The sequence below is a fragment of the Corvus brachyrhynchos genome, unplaced genomic scaffold (genome assembly GCF_000691975.1).
Source record: "Corvus brachyrhynchos isolate BGI_N302 unplaced genomic scaffold, ASM69197v1 scaffold175, whole genome shotgun sequence".
NCBI classification, from domain to species: Eukaryota; Metazoa; Chordata; class Aves; order Passeriformes; family Corvidae; genus Corvus; species Corvus brachyrhynchos.
Window position 1 is genome coordinate 6,045,790 of NW_008238448.1, and position 24,374 is coordinate 6,070,163.

Sequence of the window (24,374 nt, forward strand, 5' to 3'; positions counted from 1 at the left end):
TAGCTTGAGTGCTTTGGTTTACCTACTCTTGAAATAAAGGAAAGCGGCTGCTCTGCTTTTCTTTAATGTAGGAGGACAAGTTAACAATGGCAAATCCACCTTCAAGTGACCCTGACAAGGTTGCGGGAGCTAAATGTAGAATTTCAGCTCTTGCTTTGATACATGGCTATACACACTTCTCTGTCCATCCATTCATCTTTGTCAGCATGCAGGAAGATTGAAAAGCCGTGTCTCTAAGTTTGGCAGACTTACTGTAATTAAACATGGTGTGTGTATTTCTCTGTAGAAGGAACAGTCGTTAAGGACCTGAATCATATCAAATGCTGGTGAGAAGGACAAACGAATGTGTCTTATTAAATGGGAAAGGGTTTTGGTAGTGAATAATAGCATTCTGTGCCCTGTCTTGTTTTAAATCTCACTGGAACTGTTCTGTGTCTTTCTCTCCTCCACCATCTTAGGTGGCACATCCCTTGATACGTAACCAGCTTGTGAATTACATTTACAATGGATTTTTGGTGCCAGTAATGGCTCCTGCGCTCCATAAGGTCAGTGACGTTTGCAAGCATGGCACAAAATAATAACGGGCAAAAGTATTATGGAAGATCTCTGTGTAAGGATACTATCAAATGTACTGTCAGACTTCCATGCAATTCAGTAAGTTTCTAGACTAACTTTCCATTTTTTCATTCTATATACTTTCTTAAGCAACATACAGGTATTTCTGAAAACATTTAAAATTCTTAAGTGTAATGAAGAACCAAAATATTTGCGTTGTTCCAGACTCACATATCGTCCAAAAAGCAGTGACGTTTTAGACATTTTATCATGGCAGACATGTTTCCATGAGCATTTTTTTCCTAAATGAATATTTTTCTAAAGGAAGATGCCCACAAGGAAAATATTTAGTCAAGAAATATTATGCTAGTCTTAGCAAAGGTGTTATTGTTTTGTAGTTCCTTACCATATTTGGTAGAGCTATTTTCCTAAAGTAGAGTTTGGTATCAGTTTTATAATATATTAGTGTGCAGTTTATGTTATTTTGAATAAAAAAAATTGAATTTTTCTTTGAAGTTTAGGGTGTATCCTTTGAAAAATATGTCACCAATGTTAGTGAATTATTTATTTACTTTTTTTTTTTTGGTTAGGCTACAAGAAACTACATTTCCAGCTGTTGCAGAATATGTCACTTATGTCAGTTTCCCATCCTGAAACAAGGCCAGGTTGGATGGGACTTTGAGCAACCTGGTGTAGTGGAAAGTGTCCCTGCCATTGGGAGGGAAGTTGGAAATAGACGGTCTTTAAGGTCCCTTCCAACCAGGTCATTGTATGGTTCTGTGGTTCTATGAATTAAAAGCCTTCATTGCCCTGTGAAAGAACACCTCTTTTGAGGAGAAAATGTAGGAACTGCTGAGGGTAAAAATTCACAAAGACCTTCCAGAAGAGAACTAATAAATTCTGTTTGTAAGATCTCCTAATTTTCACTAAGCCTACCAAGCAGAAAACATTGCAGCTGTTCCATTTTCTGAGAGGACAGGGAAACACCATACCCTGCTTCCTTGTTCACAACTTGTTTTGGTAGCACACAAAATTGTTCATGGTAAATAGTCACCAAGAAAGTCATAAGCAATGTAAAGTCTTTTTTAATGATTTGGCAGACCTCAAACACTTGGGAATTGGGTGAGAGTTGAAGTAAAATTTGGCTGTGATCCAGATCAAGGCTGTAGTCTGTCCTGAGGTACTCCTTACCTGGCAGTAATTTTTTCTATTTCTGTATCTGGACTTAATCCCTTAGCAAGACTGGGAATTAGAAGTGAAAAGCCTAACTGGTTTTAGGTCAAGGTTATGGACAAGGGAGATATTAGAATGGATTCTAGTCTTAGTGAGTACTATTTTATCTCTGAAGTATTCAAGACTAATCTTAGATTGTTTTGAATACTACCCTGCTTCTGAAAGCCATTCTAATTGGTCAGTAAATCTGCTAACCTGATATTGGGTTGATTACTTCCCCATTGATGTTACTTAATTTAAAGATTGCTGTTCTGATTCCCTTTTTCCTTTGATGAAAATTCTGTTTATATACTCTTGAAATTGGGTGACATCATATTTCTCTTGAAAATGGGGATGTTAGCTGCTACCATAGGTGACTTTCAAAGCCTAGATCATTCTCAAACCCTCATATTCTGTTTGGTGCCTTGTTCTTCCAGTAATAAACTTTTCCTTGATTAGCATTAAAATTGGCTTCTTCCTCATTAAAAATTAACTTCTTGTGTATAAACTTCAAATGCTTTTACTGGAGAAGATGGATTGCACCATCTAGTGGATCTGATACAAGGCTCTCACATCTGTGAGACCAAAACTTCATAGCAAAAGGAATTACGTAAGTTGAGGCACATTTGTCCTCTTCAGTCTTTCTGTCCTGTACTTCATGTTAATTTAACAAAAAATAAATATTTTACCTTCTTGCTTTTGGGACAGATGTCTGTGCACTCTGATAATTATGCTGCAACAGCTCTTTTATACATTAAAATAATTTCTAATTGCCATTGAAAACATTAATGCTATGTGGAGGAGTGAGCTTTGAAAACTGTATCTCCCATTTGAGGACTTAATGTTGTAATTAGCCTTGAGGTTAATAAAAAATTGGAAAGGGCCAAAATGAGAGGCCAGACATATAATGTTTTTAAAACAGAAGTTCTTTCATTTAACACAATACTAAATGGATTTTGATTTTTTCTTTTAAACTCACTTAAGTAGGTTTGGTGTCATAAAGTCTACTTGTGGCTGAAGATTTTAGTTTTAATTCAGTCATTGAGTTTGGATTATTCTGATTCATTCTGGCTTGAGTTCAAATACAGTGTGTAATGGAGTATGGTATAAATACCTAATTAGGAAGACAGATCAGTGAAAGGTTAAGGGGTGGTAAGAAGAGATGATGATGATTACTGGTACATCTTCCTAAGGTGTTTCTATACATCTTATTTCTAGAATTTAACTGGTGTGGAACAGCTGCTTCTGATAATTCTTGGTGATAGGGTGGGAAACAAGGGAAGGAAGGAAAGAAGAAAGTGAGTAAGGATGGAAGTCAGTCTAGACCTTGTGGGGCATACAGGTCTTAACATCCCATATTCAATCTGGCACTCATGCTTCAATCTTAATGTAAAAATTGGAAGGGAGATGAGCTTCTGGCTCTGCTCTTGAATGGCTTGGGTAGGCAGACTACTACAAACCTGGTCTTTCTGTACTAAATTCTAGTTTTTCTTCAAGAAGTATGTTCTGAGGAAAAAAATTGCTTTGCAGTAAGACACAGACTCACATTAATTGTTTTTGCAAAGACAGTCCCATTCAAGAATGGGATTGGACTAGGTATCTCCAGAAGTTCCTTCCAACCCTAGCTATTCTGTGATTCTGTGATTGAATACTGTGACATTTTTAATCTATTTTGTCACCAGCTCCCCATCCCCATTCAGCAGTGAGCATGCATTTTTCATGATCTTTCTTTTACTGTTGAAGCTCTTCTTCAGCTCCAACTGGGCTTTGGCTTTCCTAATCCGTTCTCTGCATACTCAGGCACTTTTTCCATATTCCTCTTGGGTCACCTTCCCGTGCTCCCATCTCTTCATGTTTTGGACTTTTTAGGAGGTCCTAATTCATCCACACAGACCTCTTATCTCCTTTCCTTGATTTCCTTTTCTTTTCCCAACTTAAAACATCTGACCATCAAACAAGACTTTTGGTAAACGTAGCATAAAAATTTTAGTAAGTAGAATTTCATTAAAAATAGTTCAGAGTTTCAGTATGTGGCTCAAAACTTTGAGATATGCTTATGTGTGATCTTGAAATGTTTGTAACATTTATGGAACCATGTAGTAAGCTCTGCTTTTTAAAAATTTTTGCAGATTGTCTCCCTATAAATACTTGCTATGTACACAGTTCACTGTGTAAATGAAACAGTACAGGACTGTTGAGGATGGGGATGTGTTTCTATGAAAAAGTCAGGGGGTGGGGAGACCAATATATTTTCCTTGATGTGATATTTTTTTATTTTATCTCGGGAAACTAGTATGGAGTTGATAATAAGAGTTCTGTAGTTCAGGTTTTTTTCAGTTAAGGAAGTTTCAAATGGATTGGGCAAGCTAACTAGCTTGAAATAACCTGTTTTTCACAGTGAGCTCTGCAAAGGTTATTTATGTAGCAGATTAACTGTGATGTGCTTAAATCACCCAAACATTCTGAAGCTTATGATTCCCTAACTTCATTTCTCAAAGATAAGTATCCTAAATATAGCATGTTCTGGTAGCCTAATTTATACCTTGTCTGTCCTAGTCTTGTCACTTTGTGTGGGTTATCCCACCTACACGCATAATGAGCGATTGACAAGTATGTTCCTATCTCCAAAGCTGCACATTGCTGAATGGGTAGTCAGAGCCCAGATTTGTATTATGTAGCTGGGGATATGCATTAACTAGCTGTGCTGGAGAGCCCTGCCTTGTCCTTTGTTTGTCTGGATGTTACTGTACTTTTTACAGAAGAGTTACCTCCCATACTTCTGACATACAAGTTGCTTGAGACATCAAAAAAAGTGATTCAATGAAATTGTTTATGGAGGGGGGAGGAAGGCATGTCTTTGTGCAAGGTCACAAATTCATTTGAAAACAGAGGGTGTAAAATGGTTTGTCTGTAAAGATACAGAACTAAAGAAAATGTTAATTTGGTAGGTTTTCTCCATTATTAAAATTTTTGCCCTAACTGTCTTTTATTCTTTCTGGTGTAAGTGTTTGGCATTTAGGAAAATTAAGACTATCTGACAGAAACTGTTCTTAAATTAAGACTGATAACTTTTGATGGCACATCAGTTACAACTTGAAATTATGCATCTCTGTATATTCTTCCCTATATTTTGATACTTAGGAAGAAAATATTTGTGAGAAGGTATAACTCTGTTCAGAGAATGGTACCATTAAATTCTGTGACATATTTCGTTGGCTATTTCCTGCTGCACTTTCAAAACTAACATTGAGCTCTGTCAATAAAATACAAGGTCTTCTGGGGCCAGATTATACACGAGTCTAAGTAATTGAATAAAGCTAATTTTCTCCTCAGTTGAAATCTAACTGAAATCCCAGAGTGAATCCAGAATAACCCTGTTGAAGTCATTTTTACTGATTCTGCTAGAGGCTCTATTGCCTTATTTTGGTCTTTATATATTTGTTAGTAGACAGTGTTTATTTACCTTATTCTTTTAGGTGGCTACAGCAATTCTGTAGAAATAGAAGTGAAATCCTTTTCAGAAGGTCTTGAATATGTATATATTTTGCAGTCAAGCCCATGTACTAGATAATTAGGAGCCACACTTTGGTATTTGTAAATATTATGTTTTCTTTGATACAATTCAGATTGGTTATATACGTCCTTCCACTGTCAAGGCACGTGATTTCATTTTAGTTTGGCATTCAGAGAATTTGGTTGACAAAGGCAGCTATTCAGAACATCTTGAATGTTTATGTAATTTGTGGCACTTCAATTTATTGAAGAAAGCACTAAAATTTGACAAATTATATGATAAAAGCAAATTTTTAATGTCAGCATTTACTGCTCTACTACATGGCATTTAATTGCTAACTATGATCTAATTATTTTTATACTTGGAAGGCTTGTTTCAGTCTGAATAGGCTTGGTTTAGTCTGAATAATGGAAAATTATACCATCTTTTTAGTGTAAAACATTGCTGTTGGCCAAGTGAACAGAATTGCTCAGTAGAGGTGCTGGCATGTCCTGTCAAATAAGCTCTGTCAAATGGACCTCAAGTCAACTGCACACATAACCCATCCAAACAAAAGCCTCTGACATAGTGTGCTACTGTGATAATTCAATAACATTTGCTTGATGATTACACAGCTCAGCTAGGGGGAAATGACCTGTAAATTACACTGTACAGATTAGAAGGAGCATCTTTATAAATATCCTACAAGACTGTCAGTTCCCATTTAGGATAATGCCATCCTTCACCTTACTGAAAAGTGTTTGGACAGCTGCTGTAAAAACATGTAAACCAAGTGTCGCTGCAAAACTTTGAATAGTCTTGTGCTTTGCAGAAGCCCATTAATAGCTACAAAATTTAATTTTACCAGCTGTGGTGTGGATATATGTAAAATGCCTTTCACCTCTTGCTTCAGACATAAAGTTCAATTGAATTTTAACCTGGTATAAACTGAGGCAGTTTATAAACATAAGCTGAAGGAAGCTGAAACAGCTTGGGTTTTCTGGTTCCCCAAGTGGGCAAATGTCCTCTGTCCCTGGTCCTGCTTGTCCCTCTCTTTTGCCAGGACAGCTGTTCATACTTGAAATTAATTGAGGTTAAAACTCACCTTTACTTCTGGATAGTTTTAATCTGAATCAATTCCCTGATCCAATTCATTGTGCACCAAAATGAGGCATGAACGCTTCTGCCTGTATAAGCAGGGGGAAAGAAGTTGAAAATTAACAGAAGAGACTGGAAATGGTTGGATTTCTTTTATCAGTGAGGTGAACTTATTCAGGTTAAAACTGCTTGTAGATGGATCTAGAGGATAAATTAAAGTAAGAACATTTGTGGTCTTTTTGTGGGCAATATGAAGTCCTTGTAAGAAGGGGTATGTGATGGAAAGGAGGAATCATGTAGGCAAATTCCTGTAAGTGGGCGTGAAGCTGTAAATTAGAAAATATATTATGTGATTCCCAAGGGAAAATGGCCAATAGTAAAGAATCCATGCAATTGGTCTAACACAGTGAGTGTAATATATTAAACTGAACTCACAATGACAGTAATTTCTAGCTCTTTGCTATTACTTGGCAGAGTAACTTGTGAAAGCTGGATCTCTTTACAGTGTTCTCCCTCACCATCTAATCACTCATCAGAGGAGGCGAGAAAAGATTTCCTAAAAATTATTACGTAATTATAGAAGGGTATTACATGGCTAAAAGTGGCCTTCTTCTCTTTTCAATGATCTCCAGTCAAGTATCTGTCTGGCTATGAAGACTCTCAGCTAGTCCTTTTCATTGCAGTTTATGTCTCAAAAGAGATCTGTAACAGCTGATTTTGTATAGAAAAACGTGGATGAGGCTTTTTTAATGGTATTTTTAGATAGACACTTCATATGCTTACTGAAAAAGAAATCCAGCAACTTCTAATTGTTAAATTTTTGGATAGTCAGAAATGGTAGTGATCTGATTATTGCAATCGATGTGAATTTTTTTTTTTTAAATTTTATTTTTAATCCTATAATTTTATTTTAACAGCAGAGATAACTCTGGTCTCTGCCATTAGCAGAAAGATTCTAATGCAAGGGATGCTACTGATGGGTTTCTATTTTTGCTGTTGGGGAAGTGGTGGATTTTAGTATTGCTGAAATATCTTTATCAAAAAGGTATTATCATAACATAGCTTGAAATTTAATTACTTAACAAAGGGCTTTTCTAGAAAACTACCATGTCTTGATTTTATTAGTCTCCCTTTGTTTTGGTATTTTTCTTGACATCTGAATTATCAAAGGTGAAGAATTTTTAAATTAAATATCAGATTTGTTTAAGTTTTGGCTTACTATTTATCATCTTTTCAAAGATGTTCAATTCTGAGGGCTAGTAGCTGAAAGCTTACTTGGACAAATGATACTGTAATCAATGTTTACAATAACAGATTTTGTAAAACTGCCTCAGGATTTGACTGTAGTGGACATACTTGACATGGGTAGTACCTGTTTAGTTCTCTGGGAGCATTTGTTCTTTTGTTGTTTATCTGAGTACTGATTTGAATTTATTAGAAATGATTTCCCTCTTCCCCCAAATCTGTCTCACGAGACATTTGTTTAAGAGGAGACAGCCAGCAGGTAGTCTGAATGAAGCTTAATAGCATGGCTTTGGTATCATAGAAAACAGAGATCTTCAATAATAACTGCACAAATTGAACCAGTCTCACTTTCAACACTCCATGTTTTATGTATGATGCAGTCTGTAGAGAAGGTATGCAGAGTTAAAAGGATTTTTGCCAGGGTTGGGTTTAACCTCATCTTACTGATTTCTCCAGCGTCCTTCTCTAGTTAATTGCAAAAAGAGTCAGTTCTCCAGAGGTTCAATCAGAGCAGACTAATGTATCCCACAGAATAAAAAGAAGATGAGCCTCGTGGAGTTCAAATTGGCTTTCTTGAATACTTCTCTAGGTGCCGTGAATCTTCAGAAGTTACGCTCACCATCAGATATGCTAAAAGGGAGAAGTAAACCCAGAATGCAAGGTGGCAAAATAAGATATAATTGTAAAAGCACAGACATCTGCTTGCCAGGTTAATCGAACTTTTTCCTAAGCTGCATACCTGGCATTTAAGTGCCCCAAAGCAATATTTTTGTTTGATTTGCCCTGGCAAGGAAGCAGAAGGTTGGTCTCCTTGCTGGTTTATAGGGACAAGTTGCACACAAAGGCACGCTGAGAGAGCACTAGAACTTCTAGAACACTATAGCATTGAAGTTGCTTGTGCAGCTTTAACTTGCCTGCTTTGAGTGTTGCACAGTGACCCTGCAAAATAGATCCTAGCTTCATTTATTGAGGAAATTTGAAGGAGTGTTGTGGATAAGGCAATGCATTTTCACTGAAAATTGAAAAAGATTCTGACAAATCCATTTAAATCTTGACAAAACTTAATCATCTTGTCTCTTTCTTGGAAAACGGTTACTCAGATGCACCAGCTTTTTTCCCAAGAAGGAATAAAGATTAAGCATAATGTGATACCCTTCACAAAACCCCTCATTTCAAAAAAAACTAAGATTTAACAAGATTTTAAGTAACTCATTTGTGACCTGTTAGGGCTTCATTAATCATTGGTTGGTTCTTCTAGCTCTGCTTAGTGGTATCAGTGAAATGTTGGCTATTAAACATGATTTTGTTTTTGTCTAGTGCCCAAGCTGTTAGGAGCACTGAACATGCTCTCAAAACGTAACATTTCTTTTCTAAACTGCTCTCCAGCTGGCTTTCTTCTGCTCCTGCTCTTCATTTCATTCATGATACGCAATTTGAAAAGCGTGTGGGTTTCTCTCACTGATAGACATGTAGGATGAGTTGCCCAAAGAGTGTGGGTTTTAGAAAAGGGTCACTGCCCTTGTGGATCTGCTGGCTTTTCTTGCTTTCATGTACAGCTGCAGTATTTGATACAAGTACATTCTGTCAGCAAACTTGGGTGAAACTTGCAGCCAAGAATGTGCTTACTTTACCCCATAAAGGATGAAGAAGTGACGTGAAGACATAACGATGTATTACTTCTGTCTGGCCTTTCCTTGGCAGAGAGTTTAAACTTGTCCATGAACTGTATGATGTCATAATGATGTCACATGATGGATTTCTTGGGCTTTGCTTTTTACCACTCACTGCTATAAAAAAAAGGGAAAATAAAAAAAAAGAAGGCAAAAAAAGGCAAAAAAAGAAAAGCCAGCTCTTAGGACAACAGACACTAACTTTCACCAGAAAGCTATTCCTTTTTACACCACAAGTCCCCAAACCTATTGCAAGAAAAGAAAATTTTCTGATTGGAGCTGGGCTGCTTCTGTTTCCTGATGAAAAATTTGACTGTTGCTACTTCACTGGTGCTTTGTTTCTAATGCTAAAATGAGCTAGTATCCCACTGTATTAATGATGGTGTAGCTGAGTATTAGAATAAAGCCTCAGACTGAGAGTGATTCAATGACCTTAGCTTTAGACCTTCTTTCTCCATAAGGTCTGCAGGCTGCATACCCCATTCCTATGTTCTGTGTAACCACCCAGAAGCAGCTTGTGATCTTAAATGCTTTAAAGAGAATGTTTGCATCATGACATTGCTGTGTACATGGCTAACATGCAGCATAATGGAACAGGGATTTTAATATTTACAGCATGTTACGTAAATGTTGCCCTTCTGAGTATTTTCTAAATCCTCTTAGGTCTTAAGTGACAGCATTGATTTTTTTTTTTTTTTTTTTTTAAAAAAAAACAGTAAAATCAGTCTTTTCATTTATCCAGCTAAGTTTGGTAAACAAAAGATGTTTAATACTTCCTTTCATATAGACAGATTCTTGTATTTAAGGGTTTATCTTCGTGCACCTAAGCTTATTAGATTCCTGGGTAACTATTTGAAAAATGCTGACTTTGCAAGAGCAGTGCATGGTGCAGAGGTGGGCTTTGGAATTTTCTGTGCTTTGCCAGTGTGTTCTGTGAATAGATAATCTCCAAGGGATTGCAATAAGCAGAGCAGCGTGGGTTATGGTATGCAAATGTCACATGGATCATGAATTCTATTTTGATCTACTAATAGTCAGTAGTGAAGATTCTGGGTTGGGCTTTATGTGTGAATATATTTGTACATATACACCTCTTAAAAATTGAGTAAAATGAGAAATTCTGCTGTGGCAAATTAAAAAGAAGGAAAATTATGACAAAATTCTGGACATCTATGGGAGTTTTCTCTTTAAAGCTTCATGACCACAACTTTGTAATGTGCTTTGATTCTGCTCTGACATTTATTTTTAATTAAGTGGTAGATGCAGACATTCACAACATCTGAAAATGCTTATAAGGGACAAAAGAAGCATGATGCAAAGGAGGACACGGGCAGAAAGGTGGTGGGGATCTTCTAGCATGATTTGGTCTTTGATTTTCACTGTGAGATCTGGGGCGTCGCTTAGAGGGAGGATGTTTTTTCCTGGGGTTGCAAGACAGGTAAGAAATGGGTTCAAAATGCTAGAGAGGCAAATTCAGCAGTGAAGACTCAATGTTTTTGTGGCAGCATTATGGATGGAGAGCTTTGCCAGATACACAGTCACAGAGGATGGATGGATGGATGGATGGATGGACGGACGGACGGACGGACGGATGGATGGATGGATATTTTGTGTGTACCCTGTGTTTGCATTTCCATTACTTTTGCTTACAGGTGACTGTGGAGGAAGTGATGACTACTACTGCATACCTGGATCTCTTCTTGCGCAGCGTTTCGGAACCAGCCCTTCTCAAGATTTTCCTCCGCTTTATTTTGCTGCACCGACATGAGAATGTGCATATCCTGGATACACTTACCAGCAGGATCAACACACCATTCCGGGTAAGACAAGCAGAAAGGAAGTTCAGGTACTCAGCACAGATGTAGGTTCAATAGTTAAATGGGAGGTTTCATATATTACAGTTGGGTACTTGTTTAACTAGGAATTTTATCCCCTTCACCCAATGGTGTGACTTCTCCATCCTTATAATTTTTTGTGTGTGTGTTATGACATTTAGCAACCACTATACAAAGCTGATAAACCTGTGAGGTGGTTTCACACATTTAGGAAATTGATAGAGGTAATGAGAGCCTCTGGAAGTCTGAATCCTGTTAGAAGATAACAGGTAAATTTGGAAGCACTTTTATTCTGAACAGTGCTGGATTAATAGCATCATAGATAACTCTCCCTAGGACTTATAAATATACTTGCGGTGAGGAGTGTTTCTGATCTTTGGAGTTTTGCCAAGCAACGAGCATTTTCCAATAGTCCATCTGGGGAAACAACGGGAGCCCCTCTAAGGATGTCTCCAAATGGATCCCAGTTGTTAATCCTGATTTCACTGATGTATTTCTCAGGAATCTATAGTCTGTATTACTGTAGCATGCTTGCTTACCTATGATGTTGCCTGCTTTATTTGATTAAAAGAGCACACTTCCTTGCTCGAATGATGAGGCTGCTGCTTCCTTCTCTTTGCCTTCACTCCCTCATGCAGTAGGGTTTATCCCAGATTTGTGCTGAGCCCCTTCTCAGCCTAGGCACAGTCCACCACAGTGGCTGGAGAGCTGCCTGCCAGGGACAGTTGGATCTTCTGGATGAGAAAATGACTACTTGTTGCACTGGACTACCCTTCTGAGCCTTGGCTGGCAGCCTTGGCTGACTCTTCGGTGATGCACGGCTTCATGGATGAAATTAACAATACTGTTTTAGTGCAAGTGAATGCTTAGAATGTGCAGTAATGTTTTAGAGAAGCCAGAACACCAGCATATGCATTAAGTTTGTGTATTAGGGACAGTAGCTTCATCTGAAAATTGTTTTGAAATGTAAGTGCATGCAAATATCGATACATGCTGCTGTTAGTGCATCTCTAAGATGGATTAACTCTGAAAACTGAAAGTTCTGTCAACAAAAATGCAAATGCTGTTGTCTCTGCTAATCATTAATTACTGTTCCATAGGCAAATGAGATGGGAATTGTAAAGAATTCTGCAGCCCTGAGCAACTCAGGATCTCAGCCAAAATGGTTCTGTGATGCTAAAGGAGTTTTCTGCAGTATAGCTCAGCCAAGTGCAAACATAGCACAAAATCTGTGTACATTACTATTGATGAAAATACTGATTAATAATTCACAGAGTTAAACTTATTTACAGACAGGTGCCCAAAAGGACTTGTAGAAATACTATCCTTTTTGTTTCTTGAGTGTATTTTAAATCTTATCTTTTTTTCACAATATAAAAATAGACTTAGATTTATTTGTTCAGAAGATTGTGGACTTGCAAATGGTTGCAAAGACTAATGATTACTGTTTTCTTGTAAACTGAAATTTCTTAAATACAGGATAATTTGAGGCAGCAGCAGGTGTTTTTGAACTTCCATGGCATGAAGAAAAGTTATGCTTGACTCCCTGTAAATTTCACTGAGGAAAAGAGATTTCCTGTTTTTCTCCTATGTCCCTTCCCCAGTTGAAACACACCTTTCATGCAAGAATCTGACTTCTTCCAAAGTTGTTGTGAAGCTCTTCAACCATTCAGCTTCTTAAAGTGCAGAACACTAGTCATTCCTTAACCCTAAAGCAACAGAAACCTGAGGTGATTTATGGCTTTTCTTTCAGAAAAGACCTTTAGTTGGTTCAAATTCTGTGTCAGAGGTAAAAACTAAAACATTATATTGGAAGTTAAAAAGTTCAGTTCATGCTAAATCAAATTAATAAATTTGAATAATATTTAATACTGCTTTTTTAAAATAGCTTATTTGAAGGAAAATTCTGGATTGTGTTTTGTTAAAATATAACATATTACGTGTATAGCTCTAGACAACTTGAAAAAAGGATCTCATGGGGTGCTGACGAAATGAAATATCATTCTAAGAGTGTCTTATAAATCATAATGTTCTGGCAGAGCCATTTTGTAATGTAGGATGCAGGGAAGATTGGAAAGATAGAATTTCTAGATCAAAATCTGACAATGTTTATCATTTTCCAGCTCTGTGTGGTCTCCTTGGCATTGTTCAGAACACTTATTGGCTTGCATTGTGAAGATGTGATGTTACAGCTAGTTTTAAGGTAAAGCCCAAACTCCTTTTCCCATTCTTCATCCTAATTCTGGGACGTATGGTCTCTCTCTGTGGATGCAGAGCTGGGTGGGAGTTCTTCAAGAGAGCAGAAATCCAAGTAACTACAGAGATAAAAGTATTTACGGTCCTCACAAAAGTCTACCAGACCTGACAAAGTTTGATTTACATCCTGAGATCTCCAGAGCAAGAGATTTTTCTTGTGATTTATTTCTATAAAAGTGAGAGAAGCTAAGAATATATTTATCACCTCCAAACTCCTTATTCCCTGCTTCTAAATGCAAAATTTTTCTCTCCAGCATGTTTTCTCTAGTGTATTATGCACTGTGATACAGACCTATATACTATTTGCAGCTTCCACCCTTCTTGTTGTTTTCCACCTCTTTGATTCCTCTCTCAAAGAGAATACTTCAGGTTCCTGAACTGTTTTAGGTAGATTGTTAAGTGATATACTAAATGCAGTGATTATTTTTGTTTTAACTTGTGATTCTGTACATTGCTTCAAAATACTTATAATTTGGGTGTGTTTATTAGATGAGAACTGGTTATTTATTTGGAAATATTGGCGTAACTGACTTGGGCGTTTAGCATTGAAGATCACATGAATGTTCCAGATACTGTCTGTCCCTCTACACACAGGCACTAAGGTGAAATTCCCTATAGACCTGGCAGTTGTGCCTGGGAATACGGCTAGGATCTCTGTGAACACTAGTACATCACTGCTCTAGCATTAGAGTGCTGTGGATGCTCTTTTTGTTTATTTAGGGAATCCTTTAGAATTTATTTGCATTTTAAATGGCAAATCATTTGTCCAGTTAACACTGGGGCTCTTACAAAAGTGCTTTTAAAAAGTAAAACAAAAGTGCTCTGAAGAAGTTCAACACGAGACTGTGCTTTCTCTGTTCCTTAGCCTCCTCTAGCTTCTTCTCTCCTCTGCCTAAGAGCTTAGTCTTGATCTACTGCAGGAAAACACTTGGATGACCTTCCCTCCTTTTTTTTCTGGCTGCTTGCATGACAAACTGCCTCTCTCTGGATTTCCCAGGAAAACAAATAAACTGAGGATTCTGAGAAGGAATGCATTCATAGTTGGACCAAACCGTTCTGCTGGCCTTTGGCATCTGCCCATGCCACACTCCCTCCATACCTTCTTAAAAAAGCTCTGCTCTGACCTGCAAAGGATTCCCTGTTCTGATGCAACTGGTTTCCTATCTCTACTTGTCTTGACAGCTCCTCATCAAACCAAGCATCACAATATAAAGAGTCATGGTTTCATGCTCTTGAGAGGTTTAGAAAATGGATCACTGTAAACATTATTATTGGTGTTTCTTTCATTTGAGAAAGCAGGAAGGTGGGAAGGGAATTTTGTATGTTGTTGCTTTCTCTAACATGAAAGGACGATCAGTAATGCTGTGGGCACTGCTGTTTCAGGTATCTGATCCCGTGCAACCACATGATGCTGAGCCAGCGACGCGCTGTGAAAGAGAGAGACTGTTACTCTGTATCTGCTGCAAAACTGCTGGCCCTGACACCTCTCTGCTGCTCCACTGGAATCACTCTGACACTTGAAAGCCAAGGAAAAGATTATATTCTCTGGACAAAACCAGCACAAACTAAAGGTAATTGGTGCTCAGGGGAAGACCAAATCATTAACTGAGTTTGATCTGGTAGCACCCTGTCGAAGGAATGGAGAAAGAGTAGGAGGGGAAGGAAACGTGGTGGGCAACAACAAACTGGGCAAACCTGGACTAGAAAGTTTAATTCCTTCCATATATCCAGGTCTGTCGAAACCTTATTTTAACAGCTATCCAGCTTGAATATACGTTCATGAAAATAGTGTACAGGTGCATGGCCGCAGCTCTGGCTGCTTCAGAGTGGTTTTCTGCTGCTTCATTGAGGTTTGAATGCAGGCTGCTCTCTAAGAAATCTTGAGTTACAGCTCTGTCTTTGCAATAGGAAGAAATTGTGTGTTTATGAGCAAATCTCAATCATTATGCTTTGGTCTTCTTGCCTTATTGGATGGTTAGGGTTAAAGACTCTACCTGCACTGTTTTAGTGGATTACTTGCTGGAGAAAATTTGATACAATGCTCATGATATGAGTCATCTTCTTTACTTCCAGATCCTGGTAGGCGCTCTTCTGAATCTGCTTGCATTGTGGAATATGGAAGGTCTGTGGACATCAGCTACTTGCAGTACCTGGGGGAAGCTCAAGAAGCCATCATCCAGTGCTTGAAAGATTGTAAGGTTTGGTCTGCCTTGTATGATGGAGTAAATCCTGATCCAGACACCTTTATCCAGACGCTTGCAGAGGAGAACAGTACAGATGTGGAACACCCCATGTTTCGGCTCCAGCAACGGACACCTAGCACATGTAGCTCTGCTCAAGCAACTCCATTCAGTGAGAAGATGCAGCTGGATCTAGAATGGGATGATAGCTATGACACAGGGATTTCTCCTGGGTCTAATGTGAGCTCACCACAGACGTATGATGATCTGGGAAGCATAGAAATGCAGCCACCTGCAGAGCCACCAAAACACATTCAAGAAATGAAAAAAAATGCCATTATGCTCATCAAAGGCTCTTACATAGAGGAGTCAGACTTTCAGGATGATGTTATGGTATACAGGTTATGTGCCCAGAAGGATACTCAAGATGATGACAGCTCCAAGGAGAAAGCTTTAAATGTAGCCAGAGAACACAAGGTCCAGAGCCAGACAGTAGTCAATGGGTCTCTTGCAAAGACCCAGCTGGAAATGGACTTGGATGAGCACAGTAAGAGAAATTCAAGCTCAACTAAAGGTGTAATGAGAGAACAAATAAACCAGAAAATGACTGAGATTGATCCACAGCCAGACTTAGAGTTGAAGACTTCTTCTCAGGAGGCAGATTGTAACTTAAGTGTAAAACTGCTGAGCACAGATGGTGAGGATTTCATTGCACAGTATGACAGAATTATTAAGGAACTGGATCCAAACAGTACAAGCTTGGAGGAGCAGAAGTTGGATACTCCTGACCCTGTCTCTCCAGCAGAAGAAGAGGAGGACTTTGAGAATTTCTCAGCAGATACCCCTTCTGCAGAGAGTATATCATCTCCCTTTGGACCAAAGGAGGATGTCTCTCCAAAGCACTCTCCAAGAAGCCAGAGTGCTCCATTTACAGGTGGAATGTCCTGTTAATTACATACATAACAAATATAGGAAGGCATGGGGATTAAAGGTGGCCAAATGAGATCACACTGTGTGGCACACAACACAAGCATAGACCAAGGAAGAGTCCTGGCACTAAACAGGGTATAGCCCAAATAGCTGAAACCACTCCAAGCAGAGTGAGAGATCCAGTGTGAAAATACAGCAGAGTCATCAGTGTTTCAGGGTTTTATTTCTGGCTGCTTTTTCTTGGTAATTGTTTAAAACATTGAGCAGGGGTTAAGTTGTTTGTATGTGAGAGTTCTGTCACTCCAGAGGAAGCTTTTGCAGTTGAAAGGTGTTCAGAGTAGCTGTTTTGATATACAGAGCCCAGGTAAATAATTTGTTTTTCTGGTGACTTTTATCTCTGATGGGATGAATGCAGCATCACAGTGCCATTTTTCCTCTCTTTGCTATTCCACATCGTAGCACGAGGTGTCAGCACTGGTGCCATGTCTGTACGTGCCTGTCTCCATGCTCTGCCCTGGCATCCTGTTCTCCAGTGTCAGGTCTGCCCTTGTTGTTGGCATGCTTTTCTGTCTAGTGCCAGGCAGCAATTTAAAATTGGTCTCTGCTGACTGTCCAGACTATTCAGGAATGACATTACTACTGGAGGTCAGAGTGGGCTTTTGATCTGTATTTGTACAGCTCCTTGCACTGCAGGCTCCTGGTCTTTAATTAGGTCTCCTAGATACCGGAGTAATGCAAATAATAAAAAATAGTCATGTACTAGGTTTCCTCACCCAACACAAAACCTCTGTAAGATGGCTTCTTGTTCATTTGGAGGGGGAAAACATGTGTGTTCATTGAAAAGCAGCCCTAGGTCAGCTGTGGCCGAAATACTTGGCACTGTTCCTTAATTGAAAAATTCACTCTGTTTTTCAACTAATTTTCTATTTTTGCTGTGGTGGCAATTACCTTGTACCAGAAGCTAATTGCATCCCCATTCCTGTTTCCCATTATTTGCTGTCAAATGTAGCTCAAAAATGTTCTCTCTGGCTCTCATTCTTCATCTGGTCCCTCTCTCCATTTGTTCTTTTTCAAAAACCCATCCCTCACCCAAACCCACAAAAACCCCAAAACTGAGGAAAATTAAGACAAAAAGCTAAACACAATAAACCTTGATGTTTGCTACCCATCTACAGTACCCATCTAGACTCCTTACCTTGCTTTAATGGAGATCTTAGTGATTGCATGTAAGGAAGTACTCATAGCAACACCTTGGAAATGTTGAAATTGCAGGCCCTTTCAAAGACAGGAACCTGGTCTACTGGAAGGTGTTCCTGCCCAGGGCAGGGAGCTTGGAACTAGGTGGTCTTTGAGGTCTCTTTCAACCCACACCATTCTATGATTCTTTATCTAATTTGGGGTGCTGTATTATGTTTGTAGATGTGTTTGATAAAGGTTTTAGGTTGCTTTTACTGTTTTGGGATGGGGCCTCTCTCTGCAGAATCAAATAACCTGACAGAAGTTTCCTACAGCCAGTAAGTGTCAGCAAGGCAAAGATGCTCTCTTCAGGCCTATGTATCTGTGAAGAAAATGTTCTCTCAGTGTCTTATATCCACTGTAAAAGCATTAAACACTCTCCTCCCTATTTTTACCTGTGGTGTTCAGGAACAGGTGTTTATTTTACTCCCTTCCTCTCCATGTATCAATGCTTGACTTCATGGCCCCGAAAGGAGTAATTTTTTGACTTCTCATCTAGTTAATCTGTTTCTTACAAGGCTTCTAAACTCTGCTTTCAATAAATTCTTGGGGGGTAGAAGTCATGCTATTACTGAGAATTTTTTTTATGTATTTGGTAACCTCTCTTGCAGTGCCAAGCAGCAGTTGTTGCAAGTACCTAGCTTCAGCTTTACCTACTCAGCTTTGAAGTGTTACCTAGAGAAGAGAAACAGTGACACATCTCAGCTCCTTCTGCCATCCCTTTTGATACAGTAGGGCTCCTCTCAGGAGCTGTGTGAAAATGTCACCATGAACAGGATAGCTTACGCTGGGACAGAAGAAACTGTATCTCAACAAAAGGGTTTGGGGCTGCTCCACTGGGTACCTGGGCTGTGGTGGCTGTTGTGGTGGTTGAAAGGCAGCAGCCATATAAAGCCTTGTCAACACTGGCCCTCCCACCTTTCCTCTTGCAAGTGGAGCTGTGCCAGCATTAGCCCTGAGAGATGAGTCTGGAAGGAGTGCTTGCTTTGTACTCACAGTTGCTGTAAAGCATGACAGATTTCAGCCTTTAGTGGAGCTCTGTTAAGTGGAATGGCAACAGGCGTACTCCTCATTTGATCCTTCCTTTTGCACTGGCCCAGAACTGCCTTAGCCTCTGCTGCAGTTTCCTGCACGCACTGGGCTGCACTATGCCCTGCTCAGATGGTAGCCATGTGCAAGCTGAGGGGAGCTGGAACGGGGTTGGATTATGGCCACCTACTTGACCCTAGAATTGCCTATGGCATGCATCTTTTGCCAGGTTCGAGAGTGGGATATTCAAAGTTAGCAGTGCTAATCATCCAGGGATTCTTCTGCATGGTTTTCTTAGCTCTTATGGAACTGGAATAGTGTGGTGGGATTATGGGTGGGACAAGGCACATTTCTAAGACTTTACTTGTGATAGGTCACTCGTACTGGCTGCCTCAAGCATCTCCCCAGCTGTGTGGTCTAACAGCCTAGTATTTGGGTGAAGTTGTTCTCAGCCTTGCAAAGGTTTCTTAAGCTGGAGTCCTAAGGGTTTATGTACTTCATGGTAAATGCTTGTATATTTCAGTGGCTGTCCTTCAGCATGAATACACAAACTAAAGCTATTATTTATTGGTGACATTTATATGATAATGCCTATGTCTACCAGCAATTATGCTTATAAATCTATTTTAATGTCTTCCCTGCTTTGTGTGACTGTTGCTGTACTGAAAATGCCTTTTCTTGTGATGGGAACTATCACAGCTTGGATTTTATGGTTAGAATAGCATTTTCCTATTTTCTTTATACCACCAGTTTTTTGGTAAGACAAGAAAGCTAGCGATAATTTACTTTGCCCAGTCCTTACATAAAAATAAGGCACAGGAAGAGGAAAAAGAGCAGATTCTATTTGCATTAGAACTAGTAGTACCATTCCAATTTATTCAAGGGGAATAGAGTGGTAGACGGTAATGTCCTAGGCTAAATCCTTATTGGCACATGCAAAGTGGAATAGTCACATGTGTTACATATGTGGTTAATGTAAACTGATTGGCTAGCTAGCAAATGTGCTGCTAACCACAAAAGCTTTTAACACCTCTGTTAAGTCTGCTTTTCTGTTCAGCTACCGTTTGAGTTTTCTCCCTGTTGTCTTTAATTAGTGTGTGGGAGGGATAATTTGGTTGGTTGTGGTGGTCAAAATTCCCTTTAAATGCCTTTTTCCTGGATCTTAGGGTTTGTCTTCTGTGAAAACAAAAACATTGGTTCCTTCTTATTTTCTTGCAGGACCATTCATCAGCGTGGTGTTGTCGAAGCTGGAGAACATGCTGGAGAATTCCTTGCATGTAAATTTGCTGCTTATTGGGATTATTACTCAGCTGGCAAGTTATCCACAGCCGCTTCTTCGCTCCTTTCTGCTCAACACCAACATGGTGTTTCAGCCCAGTGTGCGCTCACTCTATCAGGTATTTACCACAGGTGTTAGCCATGCCTACTGGAGCAGTGTCTTTAGTGTCTCCTTAAACCTTACATTAGCTCCTTTCAGTTTCTCATGTAGCTTCCCTACCTGTCTAAGAGCTTCTTATTTCATTTCCATGTTTTAATTACATTTGTGCAAAGAACTGGAAACTCTGTATGACCATAGCTTTTGTCAGAACTCTGTTTTTTAATGCAGGTAGAGAAAGCCTGAATATTCAGTCTGTGGCTGTACTGGGAGCAAAGGAGGAAGAAGTAATTGTTACTGTTGTTTTGGCAGGTGCTGGCATCTGTGAAAAATAAGATTGAACATTTTGCTTCTGTTGAAAAAGACTTTCCAGGTCTTCTCTTGGAGGCCCAACAGTACCTGCTTTTTCGTGTGGACATGTCTGATGCTGCAGAAGAATTGCTCACCAAAGGTAAGTGTTAACCACACTCAGAGGAGGGCTGGATGGAATGACTTACCAGCTACCACTCTCCTTTTCTTCAGATGATTAAAAGAAGGTGTGGTGCATTGTGAATATTATCAGCCAGATGTATCCTTTTGACTTTAAACTGATGATGCCCGGTAGACCACAGTGTATGAGTCTATTTGGATATTCTTTGCTTTTTAGAAGCTTTTACTTGTTACATAAAATATCTATTTAAAGAAGTAACAAAATCAGTTCTTGGCTTGCTGTCAGTAAACAAATTCGCTTTCAAAGCTTGAGGTGAGGTGGCATATGTGCAGGATTTCATTTTATTTTTAGCTTGACCTTCAGCTAGTCATTGGTTCTTTTTTGATAAATGTTAGAGAGGACAGAAGTCCAGGATGAATTGGTTTCTGCAACAATTGAATAAGGCTTGGTATCATGGTTTGGGCTACCACTGAAGGAGATAAGACACTGAAAGTTTTCTGGCTAGTGTCTTTCTTGTATGACAGACAAAGCAAAGCAAACAGAAGAAACCAAAAGTTGTGTGTCTAAGAGCAGTGGGGAATTAGACATCCCACCAAGCCAGCTTTGCAGGGGGCTCTGTAACATCTGCTGCTTCTCAAGCACAGTGCACACTGCACCTGTCTTTACAGTTACCTGTATTTATTTATACTACTGTGGGGCAAGCTAGTAAAAATAAACAAAATGAAGTCTTAGCTGCTAACTAAGAACCTTTCAGACACAGCCAGGCAATGGGTAGAGTTGAAGCCCTGCTGTGAGGACGTGCTTGCTCTCAGCTTGCTGCTGGGTGGGCAGTGTTGGATGCAGGCTTCCCTTAAAAGCCAACTTCCCACATGATGGGAATGTGTCGAATTTGGTGAGTCATTAAGAGCTGACTCTGCAAGAGGGTTCAAGAGAGGCTGCATTTACAGGTGTGTGCTTACTCATCATTGGGAATCATTAATAATCACCCACTCTGCCCACACTTCTGTGAAGATGTTGATCCTTTTCTTGGATTTCCAGAGGCGTGGAAATCAGGATTTTTTATGTACCATTTTAATTGTGTTTTCATTTTTCAAGGCTCTGAAGAATAATCTACCTAGTTTATAGTCAGCATGTCTTTCTAAGGTTTGCAGTACATCTGGTCTGTAAAATTATGATCTTGCTAAGGCTGCTTCTCGAAGAATTAGTCTGTGGAAGATGCCTGCTGTAAAAAGGCTGTGTACTGCAAGTGTCAGTAGTGTTTTAGGCTCTGCATTCTGGTCCATAGATATGAGACACAATTAGACGGTATTGTAGCTACCATGTGGGAGATGAGATTAGGAGGCAACATTCAGAATCCTTTTTTTCTTAGGTGCTGGCAATAAGAACTTTTACATAATGCATTCCTGATGACATTTATTTAAACTTCCTGTTTTACGTCAGTTTTTTTCTGTGGGCTTCAGAATTTTCCAGGTTGACTCATGCTGGTCATTATTTAGGAATTTGGAACAAGGCTGCTTAGTCACCCTGTCTTCTGTATAGTGGCAACTCCTGCAAAGAAAGCTTCTCTTGACAAATAAGTGGAGGGTAAATTAATGTCTGGATAACTGCAGACTTGGTTCCCTACAGGACTGGTGATGCAAGTCATCAAACTATAATCCTGGGGGAGAGTTGACTCAGTAGCCCATCAACAAGTAGTTCATTATATTGATTAAGAAGTGCAAGGTAAGAACTGCTGCAATAACAGTAAATGAAAAAAAAAACCCAAACGAAACAACAAATTAGGAACTCACCATGGGTGTCTTTGCATTAGCTTGAACACCACCTCTGGCTGTCACACAAACTGGTTGCTCTCTGAGTGATTTTTCCCCTGAACAGAAGTGGTGAATAACCCCAGTGTTCTCTGCAGGTGTGAGCATAGCTGGCCTCCTACAGAATTCACATATGAAAACCTGAAGCCAGAGATAGTGGGGAAGACAAAAGTAAAACCAAAACATTCTAGAGCATTTTCTTTCTCATTTGGGGGTTGGTCTCTAAAGGTGTTTGAGCAGAAATGGTAAAATTTGTTCTTTTTTGCTTGCAGTAGCATGTGGTTCTTCCACAGCAGCTTGGGCTCTGGTTACACATATAGAGCTGTCATGATGCAGATCTCGCGTACAAGCTGCCCCTCTTTCAATGTGTTGGTAACAATCTTCAGAGTACTCATTTGCTCAATTTTCAATTGTATGACTCAGATTGCATCCTGACCCTAGAAAGAAGGGAACAATCCTGATCAAAGGAAAAAACCCAAATCTCTAGTTCCTATATCAGCTTTCTGTGCTTTTCTGGTGTTTCGGGGGTTTTTTTTCCAAACAAGCAGTTAAATCTAAACCAAAATTATTTTTAGAAATGTATCAATTTTGAGGCTTTTTTAAAGGAAGAGTAAAAACAAAAGCAAAGCTTTGACAGTAGACTAGCATTCTGGTTATATTGCCTGAACTATTTTAAAAACTTAAAATTTTAATTATGAAATGTTTTGACATTAGAAAATCTGAAAAAAAATCTTCAGGGGAAGCTTAAAACTTTATCTTTTCATTGTAATCTATAATTTAAGTTGTTTTTCCTCCCACAGTCAGATTTTCCCACAGAATTGAAATTCCTGTACTCTGTCTCTAGTAGATAGAAATTTGTAGAATAACAACATGAATGATTGATAAGTCTGGAGTTGGAAAGGTGTTTTAAACTCAAGAAAAGTACAAATCTGTTAAATGATTAAGATGATTTTTTTTTTTCAAGTGTTTGGAAGAGTAGCGTAATTCCACAGTGCCTTGGGTGAAGTACAGGCAAGGAACAAAAGTGCAGAGCTGTTGAACAGAGGGATTGCTGTGCAGCATGAGTGAGGCCTTCATCTACAGCTCCCCCTGTTTGCTGCTTGGAGAGGTTTCAGAGCGAGGCTGGCGTCACCTGAGGCTTACTTTAATATAATCTGTGTGCACTTTAAGGGAAGCCCCTTCTGAAGGCAGCAGTGCAGTGTTGGCCTTGTCTGCAGTATGTGAGTTAGCATAATAGTCCTTTTATTTCTTTTTAATGATTTACTTACACATCTCAGGAGAACATCCACTTGTTAGTTAGACAGGATCTGTCTCCACTGTTGGCTTCAGTGATACCTTGTAGCAGTGAGTTCTATCTTGTAGCAGTGAGTTCTACAGGTTATTTTTTCTTTGTAGAGTATTTATTTCCATCCGTGTTAAATTTTGTCACCTTTTTAGTTTCACTAAATTAATTATCATCTAATTAAAGGGCAGTTCTGCTTCAGGTTGAAACAAGGAGCAATTGATTAAAATTTAAGTGTTGCTGTCACTGTAATTCCATGCATTCTGATACTTGAGCTCTGATCCTTTGAACTCTGGCAGCAGAGATCATATAGCAGAGCACACAGTGGCTTTCACTTGCTCTCTTTTTAATGTTTACTTGCTTTACAGGGAAGTAAATGTAGTTAGTGGGGCCTATAGCTACAGAAAAATCCAATTTTTAAATGGTTTTTTTCCCTTAGTTTCTAGCTTGCTTCAAACTCGTGGTGATATGACAGCTCGGCCTCAAACCCATTGACATGGTGATTCACAGGGAGAGGATAGAGAAAGAGAAGTAAAATCAAAACAACAGTTTGATCTGGGGGAGGGATAGAGCACAGTATTGTTGAAATGGAGACAACCATGCTGGCTCTAGATGCGTAGATATTATCTACTGTTTCAGAAGGTAAATCCATATTACTCTGCCCCTTGACTCCTCTTCTGCCCACATATTTCTCTCATCAGAGCTGGAACTGAATAATATATAACATGGGGAAAGATAGG

General features: G+C 39.1%; 1 protein-coding gene across 6 annotated transcripts in view; it reads left to right on the plus strand.

The window, feature by feature from the left end:
• FAM160A1 (family with sequence similarity 160 member A1) overlaps positions 1 to 24,374 on the plus strand; it is an 83,531-nt gene that overhangs the window by 55,080 nt on the left and 4,077 nt on the right. For 5 of the 6 annotated variants that reach the window (XM_017736839.1, XM_017736840.1, XM_017736841.1 and 2 more), the window contains 7 exons: positions 459 to 545; positions 10,926 to 11,093; positions 13,232 to 13,311; positions 14,748 to 14,935; positions 15,438 to 16,478; positions 19,958 to 20,136; positions 20,427 to 20,565. In XM_017736839.1, coding sequence (XP_017592328.1) covers positions 459 to 545; positions 10,926 to 11,093; positions 13,232 to 13,311; positions 14,748 to 14,935; positions 15,438 to 16,478; positions 19,958 to 20,136; positions 20,427 to 20,565 — 1,882 coding nt within the window. Of the gene's footprint in view, positions 1 to 458; positions 546 to 10,925; positions 11,094 to 13,231; positions 13,312 to 14,747; positions 14,936 to 15,437; positions 16,479 to 19,957; positions 20,137 to 20,426; positions 20,566 to 22,170; positions 22,878 to 24,374 lie in introns of those variants that run through there. The other variant, XM_017736843.1, reaches the window with a different exon arrangement.